The following is a 22,142-nucleotide window of genomic DNA, read 5'->3' on the forward strand; positions in this document are numbered from 1 at the left end:
TAGAACCAGAAGATGTGTGTTTATAGGATATCCAGCAGGCTACAAAGCTTTCAAGTTGTATGATCTTGATTCTCATTCTGTATTTGTTTCTAGAGATGTCACTTTCTTTGAGAACATCTTTCCTTACAAACTTAATCCTAAACACATTCCAACTCCTGTTTCTTCTCCTTCTCTTGTTCAATTTGGTACTCCCTCTGGTATTGATCTAAATATATCACCTGAACCTGAACAAGATGTTTCTTCTTCTCCAATTATTACCCCTCAATCTTCTCCTTACACTCTTCCATTGTCACCTTCCAACCATTCACAGTCACCTATTTCTCACAATATTATGCCTCTTTCACCCATGTCTCACATTTCCACTCCTCATTCTGCTAATGATTTACACACACTTGATCTTGAACCTCCTACCAATACTAATGTTGGTGCTATGCCTCCTGTTAGGCATTCAACTAGAACAATAAAACCTTCTTCTACTCTCAAGGATTTTGTGGGCACTTATATTCCTCACAGGGAAATTGTGCAGAATTCTTCTGATAGTGAGTCTCTATCTTTCTCCATTGAATCAATTTTGGATGATCATACTGATATGGTTACACATGATTAAAACTGGCTACTTGACTTAGCTTTACATGACTATGACACTTGGGAATCTCTTGCATTCTCTGTGAGTGCATCTTCTTCTGATCCTAAACATTACAACCAAGCCAAAACTAGTGAAAACTGGTTGAATGCTATGGAAAAGGAGATTCAGGCTCTTGAAAACAATGACACTTGGGATCTCATACCTTTACCCAAAGACAAAAAGGCAATTGGTTCAAAATGGATTTACAGGACAAAACTGAACCTAGATTATACAATTGACAAATACAAGGCTAGACTAGTTGCTATTGGTTATCAACAGGTTGAAGGACAGGATTTCACTCAAACTTTCTCTCCTGTTGCCAAACTAGCCACTGTGAGGATTGTAATAGCTTTGGCTGCTATGAAAGGTTGGATTTTGTGTCAATTGGATGTTAATAATGCTTTTCTACATGGATTTATTGATGAGGAAGTGTATATGAAGCCCCCTGCAGGTTACACTAAGGCTCAACCTGGTGAACTATGTAGGCTTAAAAGGTCCATTTATGGACTAAAACAGGCTTCCAGACAATGGAATAAAGAATTGAGCAAATTCCTCAAAACTTTACAGTTCAGACAATCTACTCAGGACTATTCTCTTTTCACCAGAACTCTTGATGGTGAATTTCTAGTGTTGCTTGTGTATGTTGATGATATTTTGCTCACAGAAACTTCATCATCTCAAATTGAAAGTGTCAAATTGGCTCTTGATCAGGCATTCACTATTAAGGACCTTGGTCAGTTGGCTTACTTTCTTGGTATTGAGATTCTCAGAAGTTCTGCTGGTATATTTCTTTCTCAAAAGAAATACATTCAAGATATTTTAGTGGATGCAGGGATGGAAAATTGTGACTCTGTATCAGCACCATTGTCATGTGGCCTAAAGCTCTCTACAGATGTTGGAGACCTACTTACTGAACCTGACATTTACAGAAGATTGGTTGGTAAACTTCTTTACTTGGGTATTACCAGACCTGATCTTTCTTACAGTGTGCAACACCTGAGTCAATTTGTTCACTCTCCTAGAATACCTCATTTGCGTGCTGCTTTGCATGTTCTTAAATACCTTAAGGGAACTTTGGACAAGGGTATTTGGTATTCAGCAAGCAATGATTTCAACCTTTCTGCATACAGTGATGCTGACTGGAGCTCTTCCCAGTTCAACAGTAGATCTCTTAGTGCTTATGCTGTGTTTTTAGGTCCTAATCTGATCTCTTGGAAGACCAAGAAACAAAGGAGTGTCAGTAAATCTTCAGCTGAGGCTGAGTACAGAAGCATGTCTGCTGCTACAAGTGAACTTGTTTGGATTCAGGGTTTGCTTGAAGATCTTCAAGTGAACATTCCTTTACCAGTTAATTTATATTGTGACAACATGTCTGCTGAGCATTTAGCCAAGAATCCTGTTTTCCATGACAAAACCAAGCATCTTAAAAGGGATATGCACTATTTAAGGGAGCAGGTGGATTCTGGTTTCATCAACACTGTCCATGTTTCAAGTTCAGATCAGCTGGCTGATGTTCTTACAAAGCCATTATCTTCATCTCAACATCAGCTTCTTTCTGCCAAGCTTGGACTTATTTCAAAGGTCCAGCTTGAAGGGGGAGTATAGGAGAGTATAGCATAATATTTATTTTTCCTTTATTCTAAAACAGAAGTTAGTTATTCATTCTGTTAGTTTGTTAGAGTAGTTGCTGATGTGGCATTATTGTTGCTTGTTATTTAAGCCAAGTGTGGCATACAGTTTGCGGTTGTGTGAGAATAATACCAATTAAACACAATTCTCTCCCAATTCTCTCTGCAATCTGCTTGAGTTTCTATAGGGAGTTCTGTCGGTACCAAGTGGTGCCGGTAGGACACCCCGTACAGTTGTATATCGAAATAAATTATAGTACAGTATATCTCATTATTACGTTGGATCATAACCTACTAAAACATTCATCATTTTTCCCCTACACTTTAAATTTGATATGCACAAACCATATATTGTTACTCATTTAAGGCAATTTCTAGAGGAATAAGAAAATAAGGTCGAATGCCCCTAATTTCAAAACACCTACCAACTTATTATACTTTAATAAATTACTTACAAGCAACCCCAAAAACAATTCACCATCATTCTTTTGAGTTTTGACAAAGACCCGTTTATTGAGTTTTGGCTAGATATACAATCAATACATTGGGTCCACACGTGAAGTGTAGCCGTGTAGGTGTGGGAGATCCCAAATAGAGTGTGTTCTTTTCAAAACCTACTTACACTACTAACTAATTAGCCTAATTAGAATAATAATTACTCATTTACTTGTTCTTTTTTGTTTTAATGAGCCGCTAGACTATTACTCCCTCCGTAATGGATACATTTGGTCGGGCACGTGTATTAAGAAGAAGAATTGAATGAAATAAAGTACTCCGTAATAAAATACTCCGTAATAAAATAAATGGGGTTGTGTAGATATTTTAATAAGTAAAACAAGTGGGGATCATGTTATTTTAAGGGGTGAGGGGGGTGGGGGTGGGGTGTAGAACTGTAGATAGATTATTTAATTAGATAGTTGTTGATAAATTACTAAAAATGGTAAATGTATCTCTTAAATAAATACGGCCGGAAAAGTCAAGTGTATCCCTTAAATAAATACAGAGGGAATGCAAATTATAAGATAGGTAGGGCTGCAAACGAGCCGAGCTGAGCCGAGTTTTACCTTGTTCGAGCTAAGCTTGATAAGGATTCTCACTGTTCGAGCTTGTCTCGAGCTTAACCGAGCTTTGCAATTTGTTGTTCGAGCTTTGTTCGCTAAGAATCATGAAGTCTCTAGCTCGGCTCGAGCTCGCTCGTTAAGCTCGAGCTTCAACCCGAGTTCGAGCTCGAGCTAAACGAGCTTTATTCGAGCTTAATAAACAAGCTTTGAGAAATTGTCAAATTGATTTATATCATATAATCAAGGAGAAATTTCACAAAACATATGCATGACTGAAATAATCTATGCACACTATACTACGTGATGGATCCGCTTTCGTTTTATACTCCGTACATTTCTTGACATTTAAGGGTCATATTTTTTTTTTAAAACTTATATTGTATTCCATTAAATGTTTTACGAGCTTGAGCGAGTTATAAAGTGAGCATATAAACGAGCTTGTAAGCGAGTAACTAATGGGCTATAAACGAGTGCTCGTGAACATTAACGAGTCGAACGTGATGTTGTTCGAGCTTGGCTCGTTTACTTATCGAGCCTAGAATTTTTGTTCAAACTCGTTCATTAATTAATAAACGAGTTTTGACCGAGCTTTGACCGAGCTTATTCGCGAGTTGTTAGCGAACGTATCGGCTCATTTGCATCCCTAAAGATAGGGGAGGGAGGATTCAATTTTTTGACCTATTAATCTTTGTTACTACTCAATAGGCTAATATTTTATTGGTAATTACTCATTTCCTTGTCTTGGAGATAGTAATTATACGGTTAAAAGTTTGCACTTAGTTCTTTTTCATAGGTAGATAAACCATTAGACATATACATCACGCATGACGTAGTCGAGATCATTATTTTGTACATGTTCATCTCTAACTAAAATAGTAAGGTACCACCTACCTACCAGTCCACCAGGGTTATGTAACATTTTCGAGTCAGTTATTTTTATTCTAAATCTAAATGAGCAATAAAACATTACAAACTACAAATGAGGGACATTACCTTACAAACCTAGTACTATTTGAAGTAGAATAAGTGTGGGAAAAATCTAATAATCACGAGATAGTTTTGTATATTTTGATGGACAAATTGACCCTACGTTTACCGAGAAGCTAACCGTACATCAAATTGGATAGGAAATGTTGGTCATCTAATTAGCAACACAATGTGTATTGACTCATGTAATAGTCCCCTGTTACTTTTCATTTTAGATAGTGATTACTTAGGAGTATCCCTCATGCGGAGGGGCTCCTAATGTACTATTTTCTTATCTTATCCCAAAAAAAAATGACCCTATTAATATACTTCCTCTGTTCTTTTTTAAATGACACAATTATTTAGGCACATTTTCCAATGTACAATTTCAAACATTAATATATTTTATTATGGATAAGTTTAAAAAGTTGATATTTAAAAAATATTTATTGAGACGAATCTAATAAGACCTCACACGACTATATTTTTTCTTATGTATAAATCACAAAATGAAGTCAAAATAGGTTGTGTAAATAGTGTCAAAAACACAATTGTGTCACGTAATTAAGAACGGAGGAAGTATTTAGCTTGCATTTACCCTAATTTTTTTTGCCAATGTAGGATTAAAAATCCGAACTTTCAGACCTATTGCACATAAACCGTTTGGTCCACAAGCAATATGGATTCCGTACAAGTACTAGATAAAGAAGAAAGGTCGTCTAGGACTGAATGAAGGTACCTTAAATGCTGAATTGCATTGAATTCCATAAAATGGTGTTGATCTCAAACCGTTTTGAAGGAGGAAGACCTCAAAAAAAAGTTGTTAAAAAGTTTTGGTCTCTTCTTCCTCTTTATTCAACACACCCATCAAAACATCGTCATCAAAGGTCAATTATTATTATTATTTATTATTATTATTATTATTATTATTATTATTATTATAAGAAAACACCAAAACGTTACATGCTTAACAAGCTACAAAGATCAAGTGGACTACAAGAAGTTGGAGGGGAGCCGAGATACAATCTGGGCCCCCACTCCTCTAGCTATGGCGAACCCGATCCTGCTGAAAATGTGGGCAGCAGCCCGCGCCCCAATGTCTTGAGCCCTGGAGTACGCCTGGACCCGCTTCAGCAAAGAAACTGCCCCTTTCTCTAATTCCCCAAAAGAAGAGAAGGAAAAAGGAAAGAAACCGTAACCCAAAGCCCTACAACGTGCCGCATACTTATCCAGCTTCCGCTGCGCTGCAACCGCCACAACCCGACCCGGAACGAAGCCTGACAACCCAGATTGCGTCATAGGAGAAGACCCAGTCAAGTCAACACACACATCTAGACCGCCATCCCATGAATAAAGCAATATATCTGCAGGACGAAGAGCTCCATCACCCTCACTAGTCAGCCCAACATCAACCTCCTTGCGAGCAGAAATCCCCGACCGATAGCAAATATCCAAAAGGGCACTCCTCGATCGACACCTATTATTATTTTATTTTCTTTCGCTGTATTTTTGTTTATTTTCATACACGCCTCTTTTTTCAGTTTCCTTTCTGTTTCTTTGTGGAATTCTCAGCTGCTTTCACATTTTGTAATCCTGTTAAGTAGCGTACTATTTATTTATTGTTCTTAATTGGATTGTATTTTTTTATTACTTCATGATTAATTAGGACCAACATCACTACAATAAAAATAGCACAAGAAAATTCTCTAATTTCATTTCTTTATTTTGAGAGGGTTCCACCTTGTTTTCTTTAAAATTCCCAGAAATTTCTTCTGTTTAGAACTATAATAGTTTATTCACCTATTTCGAAACCTTTTTACTTGTTTGTTTATCTCACAGTTTTTTTGACCAAATTCTTGTTTGGGGTTTCTACAATCTCCTCAAAGTTTTGTAATTTGGTTGTGTCATACTGAAAATTAAGCTTAATTTGTTGATTTTTTCATTTTTTGGCTTCCAATTTGTCTTTTATAAGTGTCCAGAAATTGCTTCTGTTCATTTTGATCTGGGTTTTTGCTAATTTTTTTTCCTCTTTGCTCACAATTTTTGTTTCCATCAAATTCTCAACTGGGTTATCTCAAGTTTCAAATTTTCTCAACTGGGATTTGTATGTGTGTATTTTTTCTCAAAAGTTTGTCATTTGTGTCATGGGTGTGATATAAATTAGCTGAAATCAACACTCATATGAAAGTTGTGTTCATTGAGAAGCTAATTCAAAAAATTTCAAAGATGAATTGTTTCTCTTCATTAAAGAAGAAGAGTAAAGAAAAGAAGCAATCAAATTCAGCTCCTGAATTGAGGAAGCAAACAACTTCAGATGTTTCAAATAATCGGGTGTCAAAATCGGCAAATTCAACCTCATCATCAAGAACTATACCAGAATTGTACAGGGAGAGGCAACACAATTTGAGGGTGTTTACATATGACGAACTTAGTGAAGCTACAAATGGGTTCAACAGATTGTTGAAGGTTGGAGAGGGTGGATTTGGGAGTGTTTATAAGGGTACAGTTAAACCTGTAAATGGGAAGGGTACCCCTATTGTGGTTGCTATTAAGAAGCTTAACAGATATGGCATGCAGGTATATATTGATTTTAACTAACCTTGGCCTTTTTTCACAATTATGTTAGGGTTTTGATTATGATTTGTGTCTGAAAAATGATGAGATTTCTTTGTTATAAGCAATCATGTAGATGTTGAAATGCTATGAATCTTGTACTATGAAGTATGGATTACTACTATTATTACATGTCTCATTCGAATTGTATTCTCACACACATTGTTAGTGAACCACGTTTAATCTGTTTCCAGTGACCTATATGACCTTGTTGTTTTGTTCTGTTTTCCAGTGACCTATATGACCTTGTATGATTTGTGTCTGAAATGATGAGATTTCTTTGATATAATCAAGCATGTAGATGTTAAAATGCCTTGAATCTTGTCCTATGAATTACTACTATTACATGTCTCATTCGAATTGTATTCTGACGCATTGTTAGTGAACCACGTTAATCTGTGTGTTGATTTCTTTGTTGTTTTGTTCTGTTTTCTAGTGACCTATATGACCTTGTAGATTTTTGCATTTTCCTAGGATCATCTTTGTTAGCCAAGCTTATCTCATTCGAATTGTATTCTAACACATTGTTAGTGAACCACGTTAATCTGTGTGTTGATTTCTTTGTTGTTTTGTTCTGTTTTCCAGTGACCTATATATATGAACTTGTAGATTTTTGCATTTGCCTAGGATCATCTTTGTTAGCCAGACTTATCTCAAAATTTATGGAATATATTGTGATGATCATGTGATTGGATTCTGTCTATATTGAATTTTGATCTCAAATCGTTTGACAATGCTCCATTTCTGGTATTGATATTTGTTGGTGAGGATATATAGCATGGCTTCTAATTTAGTCTTTGGCCATTTTAGGGACACAAAGAATTTCTTGCAGAAGTTCAGTTCCTCGGCGTAGTTGATCATCCTAAGCTGGTAAAGCTTCTGGGATACTGTGCTGTTGATGGAGAAAGAGGAATACAGAGGCTTTTGGTGTACGAATACATGCAGAATAAGAGTCTCGAACATCATCTGTTCGGGAAAAATATGCCTCCTCTTTCGTGGACAAGAAGATTAAAGGTAATGTTGGATGCAGCCGAAGGATTGGAATATCTGCATGAAGGAATTGAAGTTCAGGTGAGATTGATATTGAGATTTTCTTCAATTGGTGCAATGTTGTTGTGTGTTTTGTAATATCAACATTCAACTCATTGTGTGACCCGAGTCTAATCAATAGATTTGATCGATCAGTGCTTGTGTCTGAATCACTATATTAGTGTACAACATTGAGAAAAAACTTTGTGAAACACTTGTGCTAGAATTTTTAAGATTATAACCAGTGAATTACTATGGTATAAGCTTAAATTGAAGCATGGTCTTACATTTCAACACTTGACCAAAAATCACTGTTGAAAATCATATAACGCGTGTGGCCGTCCTCTGTCTGTAACTGCAATATGCACAAACGCAACTGATAGAGACAGGCATTACCAGTTAATTAATATTGAACTATTGTTTGTGTTTTTGGTTAGGTTATATTCAGAGACTTTAAGTCCTCGAACGTACTTTTGGACGCTCACATGAATGCAAAATTATCTGACTTCGGGATGGCTAGAGAAGGGCCAACTGGGGATGATACTCATGTGTCAACAGCGGTAAGTTCTGCAATTGATATGCCTAAACAACATTTTGTTGTTCTTTTATTCTTTTTGAGTTTTTGTCATTCAGCAAACAGCATTGTAATATTGTCTGGATTTCTTGATGCCAAACAGAAATTAGCTTTGATTTATCTGCAGAATTGTAGTAATTGTTGTTTAATTTGGGAGTGTTTACTTAAAGACATTATGATGAATACTTTTTCATTTTCTAGTTAGGCTCCGTTCTATTCGACTTATTTTGTTTGAACTTAACTGAACTTATCTGAACTTAATAGAACTTATCTGAACTTAATAGAACTTATCTGAACTTATCTTATTTTGTTTGAAATAAACTTATTTGTGTGTGAAAATGTCTGATTTTTTTTTTTTAATTTTTTAACTGAGCTTAACTGAACTTGAACTTATCTTAACTTAACTTTAACTTATTTCTCTGAAATAAGTCAAAATAAGTCGAACAAATAAATGAACTGAAATGTCTTGCTTCTTTAATTTTCAGCCAGTGGGAACGTATGGATACGCAGCCCCGGAATACGTAGACACGGGCCATCTCAAGCAAAAGAGTGACATTTACAGCTTCGGGGTTGTGCTATACGAGATCTTAACGGGCCGACGGGCCATTGAGAGAACCCGCCCAGCTGCAGAGCAAAAACTGTTAAGTTGGGTGAAACAATTTCCTGCTGACAGTAAGAATTTTTACATGATAATGGACTTCCGCCTTCGAAATCAGTACCCAATAAGCACGGCCCGGAAAATAGCCAATTTAGCAGATAGATGTCTGTCTAAGGAAGCGGAAGACCGGCCCGATATGAGCGAGATTACAGCGGTGTTAAAAGGGGCAATACTAGAATCAGAGGAAAACTCTTCTAAAGTAAAGATCCCACAATCAAGGGGAGGTAAATAGAGGTTAAAGATTATCTATCAGTTAAGATTTACTGTTAGTAGAGAAGAAGAGCATTATCATGCTGTCAGATGCAGAAAAAAAATAAAAAAAATCATGTATTTATTAGTCATATTTTCTTGTAGAAAATAAAATCTAGGGTTGAATGATTAAGCAGGTTTATTTGATTTTGATTCATTTAAGCTTATTTTGAGGAGAGTTTGTAGTGTGTTCGGATCAATGACCGTGATTTTCTGCTTCATTGCAGCATTGTGTCTGTATATAATCAAATATATTATGTTGGGAGCACCTGTTTGTCTTCCATTGAGATATTGCTACTTGCCATGAGAAAAACTCGGAATATTTAACTGTTAGTTATCTGATAGTTAGTTAAATGTCAATTTTATCCTTATTGACGACCCAGGTGGGTCAAACTGGTTGCTTTGTTATAAAGAAAGACATCTCAAAGATATTTAGGTGGAGTATAATAATAGGTTTTGATTCCATTTATGAAGCATATCGTAATTGCACCACTCTGTTTGGAACTTGGAAGACCATCTAATTTTGTCAAAAGATGAAATCCCATTATCCAGAATGTGTTGATGAAGATACTTACAATTAAAAGATTTCACCCAAATAAAGCTAATAGATAGGACACTTTCAAAAGGTTCCCACTACAAGAGAAAGACACAAAGTCATGATATCCCTTTTCTTTCTTTATTTTTTTCTTCAAAATTCAATGTAAAGAGTGACAGATAGTCGGATATACTACTACTCCGTATCATTTTACTTGAATTTTATTTGATATATAATATAGTATGTTGTTTCACAATATCAATGAACGATATATGCCATTAGACAATACAAATATTACAGAGTTCTTCGTATTTCAGACAGAGTCAGTGTTAAATCGATAATGGTCGAGTTTATTATTGTCATCAAATTGTAAGAGGATGCAAAGAGCACAATCCTCGAGTTTCCTCATAACAAATTCAAAGGTGAATTATGTTGGTAGTCATTGAGTCAATAGACAGGAATGTTTACCAAGTAATAGTAGAGAGAGTTGTTCATATCTACAAGGAAAAATTGATATTGACAGTTCCAACTATGGCCGTTTAACTTTTAAAGGTCCCAACTTTTGATTATTCTAGAGTGGTCTCAACTTTAAGGTGTGTTTTCCAAGAATGGTCCTTTGGTTTATTAAACTATTAATTAAGTTGATTTAAGCATATCATACTGTTCCATTTACTTCATTTAATTAAAAAATATGATTATTGCACGAGAGATATGAGTGTTAATTAAGTTATTTAGCACTTAATTTTAACTAAGGGACCATTTTTGGAAAACACTCTCTATAGTTGGGACCACCCTGACATAATCAAAAGTTGGGACCTTTTAAAGTAAATCGGCCATAGTTGGGACCGATAATATCAATTTTTCCTATCTACAATACTAACTTCTTCGTTCAAACATCAAAGTCAATATGAATGTGTTGTTGTATTTTGACCAAAGTCGGCAACAGTGATCATCTCATCAATTGTTTTGTATTTTGCCTTTTGTGTTGAGTCCTTCCTTTTTTTTTTGCTAACATCACGGTAGCACATCATCACTTACGTCATCTCGATTTTTTTATGATGACCTTTTTATAAGCCAATAAAAGCAGAAAACAACACCCACGATCAACTTTCATGTAGTGGCAAATCTAGAATTTATAAATTATGTATAGTGAATTTTTTTTTTTTAAAAAAGAAAGTGTTTGAAATTCCTCTATTTTATTTATTATAACAAAAAATTTTACATTTATTTATAACAAGTCAAAGTTATCAATGTCGCCTATAATTTGTTTGAAATTCGTAGTGAAGGGACACAACTAGCATCAATAAAGGTGTGATAAGTGACACACGTCATTGCAAACAAATGTAGGAAGGAAGGTTCTATGTTTAGTAATAAGATTTAATTCTCTTTTACCAGTGTCAAAAAAAATAAAAAAAATAAAAGGTGTGGTAATTGAATTCAAGTCTATTAGTTGTTTTTGTAGTTTTTGCATATGCATATGGAAACCGCTAACATCATTGTCGGTTTACATTTTTACCTTAAACCCGTAAAACTATCAACGGATAAATACGTATTAATCAAACTTTTAAAAAAAAATCCTACCTACTCCGTACACAATAATTTGGAAGTAGTTTTAAATGGATAGAAATGAAAAATTTGTCGTAAAACAAAGAGAAGAAAGGAAAAATTGAGATAAGGTATGTATACGTAAAATATAATATGATTTGCTTGAAAACAATATACCCAATAGAACATTCCAAAAAGATATTAAAGGTATAATGAACATTTTAGGGGTGTGCACGGTCCGATCTGGACCGAAAATTGAACCGAAATCGGACCAGAATTAGTTCAGACCGGATCAGACCAGACCAGATCAGATCAGATCAGATCAGATCAGATCGGGTACCCGGTCCTTGAAAATATGTAATTTGGGGTTTCCACTCCGGTCCGGTCAAAACCTGAAAATTTCCAGTCCGCCCCGGTGACCCGGAATATAATTTTAAATTTATACGGAAATGGGAAAATGTGACAATTTATCTCCCTGATAAACATAAACCCTCAAAACCCCCCAAACCTTGTGATCTTCAGTAAAAATGAAGAAGGTGTTGACGGAGAAGAAATTCACGCTCGTCCACACCGTCGCAACCGCCGGCATCTTCTCCGCCGTATCCTTCTGGTATTTTCTCCCTCTTTCTCTCTCCTGTTCTTCGCATGATAATTCATCCATGGCTGCCGGTTAATTTTTCAATCAATTTTTGATAGAAATAGAAAAATTGAATTAATTTGATATTTTATTTTTATTTTTATTTTTAACGAGGTATGGGTTCATGTTTGGAAGAGAATCATCTCGCAAGGAGCTTGGTGATCTCATCGACGACCTTCGCCGCTCCAATTCCGATTCCAATCCTACTCCTCCTCCTCACACTTGATTTTGTACTTTCTCTCTTCTCTTCCTAGTTCTTTTTTCTGTAAAACTGAATTGATTTCAGCTTTTCAGCTTCTAATTAATTGAGAAATTGCTACTGATTTTCAATCCAAGCGCTGAATTTAATTTGTGGTTGTTGCTTCCGGTTATCGCAATTTCAATTACACTTGTTCACTCATTGTATTTGATTGTGTATGTTTATTTCTAGATTTTTTAATATTGAATTGCATTGTATTGGTTTTGATATTTAACGGGGTTTTAATTTAATGATGCAACACTTGTTGACTTCACATACTTGAATGATGAAAAATTTATGGGTATTGGTTATATATCGAAGTTGAAATATTGCCAATGTATTTACCATTGGGAACTCGTTGTGATGGCGTACATTTTGCGTGATGGGTCAGTGCCTCAGCGGGTGAATGGGATGAGCTATATATGTCATTAGGTTTGTTGGCTTCAGAGAGGTGGAATTGTTTAGTTAGTCCTATTTGTCACGAAATGCTTGATTTAACCATAATTAGGTTGGAGGACCTCTTTGTTGGATAATGATGTCCTTTTATCTCGAATATTTTTGGTTGGCTTTTACGATTCTGCTTCATGTTATGATGATCGGGTCAGCTTTTGAGTCATAATGATATAGATCTTTAGAATTGTTCACGTAGTTAGTTGGGGGCTAATCAGATATGGTAGTTGATGCACAACTTTGCAGATGGATCTTTATTGAGGACTGCAGATTGGTTCTTCTGCGACCCTGTAGCTGTTTTATGTCTAGAAAGTAGAATTTATCAAAGGAGAAAACATATCACGCTTTCTCTTCGTGTTAATGTTGGCTTAGTTGTCATTTTTGTTTAGGGTACTTCATGAATTGGTGAAAGTAGACCTTTTTCTGTTTGTGGACAAGCTTGTCTGCTTTGATTTAGATGAAATGCTTTAAAACATGCTATTGAGCTTGCATGTCATGTGAAGTTAATACTTTTACATTGTTCGTATACTGCAAAAGGTTGAATCTGGACTTGTATTGTGGACCTTATGGTGATGGTGCTATGTGGAAAATCAAGGATGATTGCCTTTTAGCCTAATTGGCCGAGGAATAGGATAATGGCTTTATTGAAATTCCATTCGCATATGTTTGTAGTTGCCTAAGCCGCTTGAAATCACTTTACCTTCCTTCTTAATCGCGGCTGTAGATCATGTCTTGACATTATAATTTCCTTCGTCCCTGTGCTTCTGGTACTTGAACCACTTCTTTCTTGAGTGCTGTTACTACTGTACATCTCCAAGCTAAGAAACTCCAGTTAGCATTGCATGTACCCGTCTCCCTAGAAATTAGGCCCTTCACTTGAAGAGGAATTTACTGTACATCACTTTATTGGGAGGTAGTGGTGGTAGATGCATTTCAGAACCTTGCCTGTGAGCTTGATTGCAGTCGCAGAAAGAAATAAACATTTGTAAAGGAAATTATACTGTTGGGGTAAAGCATAGTATTAGATATTCATATGGTGGTCAATGTTTGACAAATTCAGTTGCTTGGCTTGTGAGGTGCTTTTTGTTGGGACAAATTTTTTTATGTTATATGGAGATTCTGGGAGGGGACTTCGTCCTGATGGATCAATATAGTAAAGATCTGGACTATTAGTTTTTAAAAAATTAGGTAACAGGGGAGCTCCATAAGCTCAATTTTCCAGTGTAGAGGGCCAAGTGCTCTTTTATTATCCATCATTCCAGCTGCCTGCTTATACTCAGGGTATAAATTATGTGGAGTAAAGGTCCTATATGAATATATGCTTTTCCAGTATCTCCTTATCAAGCATCATTGAAATAATTTGTTACAAAATAATTGACCTTGGAGTCTTCCTTTTCATTTTATTTGAGAGTACATTGTAGCTTGTCGGTTGAGTTGTGAACTTGTGATGCTATGAATAGTTGCTTACAGGTTTGGGGGCTGTTACTCCTGTTTTCAATTCCAGCTGTTCTTGATTACCAATTCCGGGGGTTGTCTAAACGCGTTTCACTGGGAAGGCGATTGCACTCTAGTAAGCAATCAGGTTCCTTCGTTTAAAATGACTATGAGCCTGAAACCAAGGTCGTTAATCCCATACTCCACTGGGTTGACATATTTCAATCAATTGCTAATACAAGAAGCGATTGCAATTTATTCTTGTGATTGGTGTTTAAGAGGGTATAGAAAATAAGGAAGGCATACCCGATTATAAGATCTAGCTTTCTTTTCGCGGAATAATGTCCTAGTATAAATGGATATTGGTCTGTTGGAAGTCTTGGAAGTTAGAACATTGTAAATTTGCAAGGCTGCTGCCTTTGGCAGGCAGTGGTTCACATTGAAGAACAGGACCCTCCATGGTCTTCTTAGATTTTATATAGTTGGATAAGTTTTGAAGTGATGAGTTTTTCTCTTTTCTTGATTTTGTCAATTATGGAATTGTCCTGACTAAGGGTTGAGCATAGTATTTTTTTTTTTTGGTGAAAAATGGTTGAAAATAGTTTGACATTTCCTTGGTGGTTATCATTAATAATTTCAGGCTTCCAATTTTGTTGGCTAGCTTGAACCATGGGGGAATTAAAAGTGCTGTATGGAAGCCTGATCTTAGGAGCAACCCCTTAAATGTTTAAGCAGTTTGATAAACATAAAAGCAATTACATTTTGCTGGTTGTAAATTGGCTCGAGTAGGGAGATTAGTGATGAGGTTTTCCTCCTACCACAACCTATTCAGGAGGACCTTCTAGGTACTTTAGGTTACAAGCCATGATTGGGGTTAAGGCTGTGTTCTATTCACCTGATTTTCACTTATTTTTTCTGAACTTATCTTATCTGAACTTATCTGAACTTATCTGAACTTAAGTGAACTTATCTGAACTTATCTGAACTTATTAGAACTTATCAAAACTTATTTTAGTTATAAATTGTACTTGGTCAACCCTTATTTTTCCTGAACTTATCTTATCTGAACTTATCTGAACTTAACTGAACTTATCTGAACTTATTTTCCTGAAATAAGTGGAAATAAGGTGAACAAAACAGGGCCTAAGTCTCTCAAAAAAGATGGGTTTTTGTTAGTCTATTCTGATATATGAGTGCATAGTTTAACAATGGTATTTTTGATAGCCATGATATGCAATGAAGGCTCTAGGTCATTGTTTATATTTTAAGGACATCTTAGCTTAGTCTTGTTTTTTCGTTGTTGAATAAAAACTTCTTTTGTTAACTAAGAAAGCTAGAATTGATTAAGGAATGTGTCTTAACACTTATTTATCTCGAGGCTGCCTTAAAATAGGCATGTATACATTGTTAACTCATGCTCTATACTATTTGATTTTGTATTTACCCTTTCATAGTATAAGAGTGTGCTAGTTTGTACCAAATACACAGCAGTGCTTACATTTTATACAAGAACGTGCTCATTCTTCTGAATGCTCTTCTCTTTTAAGAATCCTACATATAGGTCCGTCCTGCTTGAGTCACTCGATGAGAGTCTTTGGTTTTGACCATCTTCAGACATGCTCTTTACAAACTCTACCAAATGCCTCCAATTATCTTCTTCAAACAACCTTTTATTCATCCTTAAATATGTAAAAGCACTCAATTCACTTCCTGAGTGTGACTTGCTGGTTGCTAAAACCTGTCCAAACGCACTTGCATCATATCTCTCCAAAGCGTTTTCTCCAGCAAGTTCTATTCCAGCTTTTTGGGTTGCAGATTTTACTTGCTTCACTAGACCTTCAGGAGAGCAGTTTGCATGATCTGGTTGCTCCCCATCCTTCATTTCCATGCATGTAAAGTTTAGAACGACGTCATGTTTAGCGAACATTCTAGCTATTGGTAGGTAGCCGTTTCGATCTCTTGTATTGTAATATCCTGCTGTTAATTCAGCTGCATGAGATCTGGTTTTGTAATGCCAATGAATTCCTGCTACTTTCCCGGACAGTTTGACCCCAGTATCCTTGAACACTCCATGAGCAGCTGCAAGAATGTTCTCGCCATGCTCAATTAGTTTAGCGCTGTACCACTCTAGGAAGAACTGTCCATATGCTGTACTCCATGTTCCGTCTCTGCGGAAGAATCCCGTGTCTTCTGGATACTGTTGGTAATGGCCTGAATCATGTGGGCCACTTTTTCCCCATTCTTGCTCTCCAAATGCCTCAGCTGCTGCTTGTAATGATGCTTTCATATACTGTTTTCAATGGAAGAAAAAGGAAGATGAGTCCATGTCTGATGATTTCAATTGGCTAGTTAATTGTGTTTGTATAATATCCTTTACTATCTCTTAAGTATGAGAGGCTCATGGACAAACACAATTACACAAATCTAACATATTACAATAGGTCTAGCAGTCTAGGGCTTGGTCTAAGCTTTTACCTTGTCATAGCACTGAAATTCTCCAATCCCTGGAAATCTCCAGGTGCCATTGCTTTCTGGGTAAGATGGATATCTTAGCTCCCCACATGGTCCCATTCCTACTTGAATTTCCTGCAATAGGAATTAGAAATTGAATAAGTAATAGTTAGCAGAAGATATTTCCTAATTATTAGCAAGATGTATTGTTTTCACATTGTAATATGTGACATTCAATTATTTTTGGGCTTAGGACGCATCTTGCAGCCCAGCCCTCCTTCTCTCCTCGTAACTATATCTATTGTCACATATTTTCTGACAAGAGATACATCGTCATATTTGGCATTTATATCATTGTTTATTGTTATTATTTAAAATAATGATTTGATCTTTTACCCCGTGTTTTGTTGATCAATTGCTTCTTATTCTGTTCATGTCACTCCCTGATAAATCATTACTTTATCTGAACATAGTTTGTGTTTCTTTAACTAATTGGTAGGAATCTGTTATTCATTTCGTTTCCAGAACATGTATTTTGGGTCATTGGTGCTTTTAGGTCATGTAAGGCCATTAGTGAGTTAGGATTTGGTGGAAATACTTAATAGCTTTGAGTCTTACCACAATATCTTTGCCCAAATAATCTTTGAATTTCTCGCGGAAGCTCCTCATGTAATCAGAGTAGACCTGAATGGGTGTTCTTCCCTTGAGCACTGGCAGCGAATCACAGCCTAAGGAAATATACTCTGGATTTCTCCTGCCCGATCTGTCTGTGTAGACAAGATCAGGGTTGTTGCTGATTTCTTCTAATACCCATTGTGGTAAAGGAATACTGCAAATGAAAATTTGCTAAATTTTAGTCTTAAGATTATTCAGCTTTATACATAACTTACTAGAAGACCTAAATGAACATGTAACAAAAACACTAATAGAAGATTAGAAGCATAATTTGTTTCCTGTACCTGCACGAGTCTCCCACATTTCCTCCACATTGGTGGAAAGACATAACTACTTGAAGCTTTAAACCATGCTTTTGTACCATCTTCACTAGCTCAATATAGCCATCCCAGTTATACTTTTGAGGCCCGTCTTTCTCGACTAAACCCCACCATGCATCCACCATTACTCCTTCAACACCTGCAGTTTTTAGTGCCATTAGACTGGCATTCATTGCCCGTGCCTTGTTTAAGCTTCCATTAACAGATACCGTGTCTAAAGGAAGCATCACGAACACCGGCACCTTCCTATTATTCGATTGAGGATGACCTGTCAATTCATGGAGTTTCTCCCATTTCTCATTGCTTTTTTCTAACCCTAAGCTTGACATCTTCTCAGGTGCGTAGTGTTCTGCCTGTAAGGAACTGATTGCACGAACACGATATGACGGGTTGATTCGTGTAATACATATTACATTTGTGAAATCTTCAGAAGTTTTTAGGCTTTTAAGACCTGTGAGGAAACAATTTGCAGAACGTAAGGTTAAAGCCATTTTTTGTTGGTGATGAATATGAGTAAAGAAGATGAAGAAAGATGAGGGAAAATGATGATTGGTGTGCAGTATTTATAAGGTGAAGCCTCCCTCCCTTCTTTTATTTTTTATATTTTTTTATATTTTTTTGAGGGAAGGTGAAGCCTACCTTAATGGCCAAGATGTGGGCCCTTATTTATACTACTATAAGTTAGGAAAAAGCGTAAAGGATCAAGATTAGTCAGCTAAACATTTCCAAGTCATCTCTACGCGGATCTACTTTTCAGCCTTATCAGAATTTATGGGAATCCGTAATTATGCAGGTTTAATCAGTTTTTTCAAATAATTTTAGTGGCCATCATTTCTTTGTGGATCTTAACCACAAATTTTTATCTAAGGAGCTAACTGTTTTGGAGATTTTAGTATACGAATGTACTTTATTTCTATTTTTAGATTACCTTGATATAAATACCAAGTGTAATTATTAGAAGCCAGGCTGGAAAAGAATTGCCTAATTATCTACTTGTATTTGGTAATTTAGGGGAAAATTTAACTGTTGCTTAGAAAACGCATAAAAGTTGCTCCTTGCTTGAATCTCATTTTGGATTAATTGCATGTCAAAGAGACTTTTAGTCTTTTGTTAACATGTTAGGCACCTAACAGGTACATAGTCAAACATATAGTCGAAGTGAGGTAACAAAACGAGAGAAAATTGACTGTCATCTTTTTAACTATTGTACTGAGTTCGAGTGTTAGGTGATTCGTGGCTTACCATTTAGCCCGACTCTTATTGAAGCGAGGAAAATTGTTACTGCATTTTGTTTACTGTTACTACTCTATAATTTTTGGATAGAACTACTATTATTATGAAGTGTTTTTATTACTGCTAGATATGCATATATGTTCCCTTGAAAAAAACTGCAGTTAAACTTATGCTACTAAATGGATACTGGATTTGTCAAGTGGCATGTGCAGTTGTGAATTGCTCATTTACACGTATGTTCGACGTGTATCGGTGTATGCTTCCATCAATTGTGGATCATGTGAATTCATTTTTGTTTGGCAACATGTGAATTTATCTTATTGTATTATGAATTTATGATATGGATTAGTAATTGTTTGGGGGAAGTGGAAGGTAGTGTGAAGATTCTGTATCATATTTCCCTTTTTATTTTTTTCCCTTTAGAAGTGGCTCTCCTTTATTCTCAAGATTTGAAATTCGCTTTCTGGTACTTTTTCTAACCTCTTTTTCTTTTGGATGTGAAGCACTTTCTTTGACAAATTATGACTGGTTATATTTAAGCTTTAAGATTTTGAACTTTTTCCCCTCAACAGTCATACCGACGAAGTATTATAATTATAAACCCTAATAAAATAAGATTATTCTATCCTTTTAGCCATTTATACTGGTTACCCTGTAAATACTTTTAGTACATTCGTGTTCGAAGTTAAAAAGTTTTGACCAGCAAAGACAAGGCTTATCATTTTGAAATGGAGAATGCATTTTTTTTATTTTGGAAAATTTCCCCTTTTTGGTTGAAAACATTTTTTTATGTAACTTTTCTATTTCCCTTTTCATCCTGAATATCCAATTTAATGTGATAATAATTGGGTGGTTTAGTTTTGCTGCAAACTATACTTCTAAGTTCTAACCCCACAAAAAATGGTCACTTTTTCTTATGATGTGTTTGCGTCTTTCTTCACATATATGTATGTGGAAGCTAATTTTCTTACAAAATGTTTACAAAATGTCTATTTTCTTTGGTCATTGTTAACTTTGGATAAGGACTAAGTAGGGAGGTATTGAGGGTTTCAAAAATGGTAATAGGCATGTGGTTTGTAACAAAAGACATCTGGTTTTGTGTTTAAGGCATTTTTGTATGGCCTTCATTAGATGCTAAATTGATTGGTGTTGTGGATTATTCGCTGCGCGACTTGCGTTGGTACAAAATCTTTCCTGTTCACATGGTGCTGAAAGGCACAATAGAGGAGGGATACTTTGAACTGTTCTTGTTAGAAAAAGACATCAAATTTATTTACCCAGTTTAAACTTCTAAATATCAAGGTTGTGCCTCTTTAACTCATTTATAAGGAGTATCAGATATTCATGTAGTTTATACTGCTAATAATTTTGTCATTATTGTTATGGTAGTTGCTAGCCTGCTGTACATTTCCCCCTTCGGCTTAGGGCGTTATGGCGCAGGCGTAGGATAGTTCAGCTGGTAAGTTATCTCCCCTATCCAAGTCATGGGATCGAGTCTCGCTGCATATAATTGAAATAGTCGGGGCCCAAAGTCCACTCTGCATGTGTCGGGCCGGGCTGAGCCAATGTATAAAAAGGCTCAAGGCGCACCAAGGCGATTTGGAGTTCCCAGCGCGCCTCGGTGCGCTCATTGAAGTGAGGCGTCCTAATAAAAAAGTAAAAAAAAAAAGTGAAAAAATGGTGTGTGCCTCATGAGGTGCGCCTTATTGCGTCTCATCACGCCTTGCGCCTTAGAGCCTAGGCGCGCCTTTTCCGCGCCTTTTTATACACTTGGTTGAGCCAGGCCCACGGGCCGTCGTGTCAGGCCTAAGCCCTATTTTACCAAATTTAACGTGCTTCGTTGTGCCGTGACGTGCCTTGTCATGCTTTTTCCCAAAAAAAATTGTGGCCTTGCCCGGCCCATGACCTCGTGTTTGTGCTGGGCCGTGCTTTTTTTGGGTTGGGCCTCGGGCGGGCTCATCCCACAGCAATCTGATAGTTGGCTAGTCGCCCAGTCCCGTCAAATGTTATTGTTCTAGATTTTTTTTCAAAGAACTTGCTGCTATATGTTAAATTTTGATGTGTAAACTTTATTTATGCGAAGTCGATTGAAGAAAATGCAGTATAAAACTGTAAATGAACTCAAGACTTGTTAACCTTCTTGAATATCTGAAATGTAATTTTATGCTTCTAATTTGCACCCTATTCAACGGTTAGGTTAACATGCTTTGTAATGTAGTGACTTAGACTAGTTCCAAACTTCTCAAACGATTAGATTAAGGTCGGTAAGCAGGAAATTAAGAGCAAATCAGCTATGTTTTGGGTTCTATTATTAGTATTAGTTTGAAGTTGAATAAGGTATTATTTGGCATTTAGTCCCAGCAAATGTATGATTCTCATGGTTGTTGATGCAGATATAAGTGGAGGATAATGAACCTTATCTGTGTCGATGACTCAGCTCCTTCATTTGGGTCGCCCCACCCTTAAGCCTTAAGGAAAGGAAATTAAGGTCGTTTTTGTTTTTAGTATGCATCAATTTAATTCTGCCAAATTAATATAGTCGACATAATAAACAAGCTGTCATCTTGGACCCTTTATTTTTGTTGTTGTTTGGTTTACACTTTACAATACTTGGCTTGCCTGTTCTAGTTTTCTTTTTTCAAAGAAAATATAACACATGGTTCTGAAAATAAAGAGCATAACTCATGTTCATCCATGAAATACATATACGGAGTTGCTGTCAAAAAAAAAAAAAAAAAAACATATACGGAGTGGTACGTTGTTTAATAATGCGCATGCTGCTCAATTAAATTACATGAAAGTGTTAAAAGTAATAATTAACGAAAAATAACATTAACTGGGAGTGTAATGCACATCATGTTCCCATTATACCCCCAAGAGCACAATATAATACTCCCTCCGTCCCTTAATACTCGCACCGTTTCGACTGGACACGCTTGCCAATGCACATCTTTGACCACCAATATCTTTAACTACATATCATAAAAACTTATAAAAATATTAATATTTTGAAAATATACATTAAGATGAAACCAACAATATATTATATACTAACATTTGTTTTTATATACTAGAAATAAAATAGGGTCAAAATGAATTATGTGAATAGTGCAAAAAGTCAAAACGGTGCGAGTATTAAGGGACAGAGGGAGTAAGAGTTGTTAAGTACGTACGGAGTAGTAGATATCAGGGCATAGTAGTGGTATTCCTTCCCCCGACAC

General features: G+C 36.0%; 2 protein-coding genes and 1 long non-coding RNA gene across 3 annotated transcripts; 2 read left to right on the plus strand and 1 right to left on the minus strand.

Moving 5' to 3' along the window:
• Window positions 1–5,791: 5,791 nt before the first annotated feature.
• LOC110781749 (probable serine/threonine-protein kinase PBL19) lies at window positions 5,792–9,692 on the plus strand. Its single transcript, XM_021985799.2, has 4 exons — window positions 5,792–6,857; window positions 7,704–7,964; window positions 8,360–8,482; window positions 8,982–9,692. Exons 1-4 carry the CDS (start codon window positions 6,462–6,464, stop codon window positions 9,384–9,386), a joined length of 1,185 nt encoding a protein of 394 aa, XP_021841491.1. The 5' UTR covers window positions 5,792–6,461; the 3' UTR covers window positions 9,387–9,692.
• A 2,184-nt stretch (window positions 9,693–11,876) lies between these two features.
• LOC110781748 (uncharacterized) lies at window positions 11,877–12,450 on the plus strand. The gene is made up of 2 exons (XR_002531828.2): window positions 11,877–12,093; window positions 12,235–12,450. It is a non-coding gene; the product is annotated as an uncharacterized lncRNA (long non-coding RNA).
• A 3,131-nt stretch (window positions 12,451–15,581) lies between these two features.
• On the minus strand, window positions 15,582–18,320 carry LOC110781747 (beta-amylase 3, chloroplastic). Its single transcript, XM_021985797.2, has 4 exons — window positions 17,653–18,320; window positions 17,312–17,522; window positions 16,718–16,828; window positions 15,582–16,532 (listed from the first exon to the last, which is right to left on the minus strand). The coding sequence occupies exons 1-4, from the start codon at window positions 18,177–18,179 to the stop codon at window positions 15,744–15,746; spliced, it is 1,638 nt and encodes a 545-aa protein (XP_021841489.1). The 5' UTR covers window positions 18,180–18,320; the 3' UTR covers window positions 15,582–15,743.
• Between the last annotated feature and the right edge of the window lie 3,822 nt (window positions 18,321–22,142).

The sequence above is a fragment of the Spinacia oleracea genome, chromosome 6 (assembly GCF_020520425.1).
Source record: "Spinacia oleracea cultivar Varoflay chromosome 6, BTI_SOV_V1, whole genome shotgun sequence".
NCBI classification, from domain to species: Eukaryota; Viridiplantae; Streptophyta; class Magnoliopsida; order Caryophyllales; family Amaranthaceae; genus Spinacia; species Spinacia oleracea.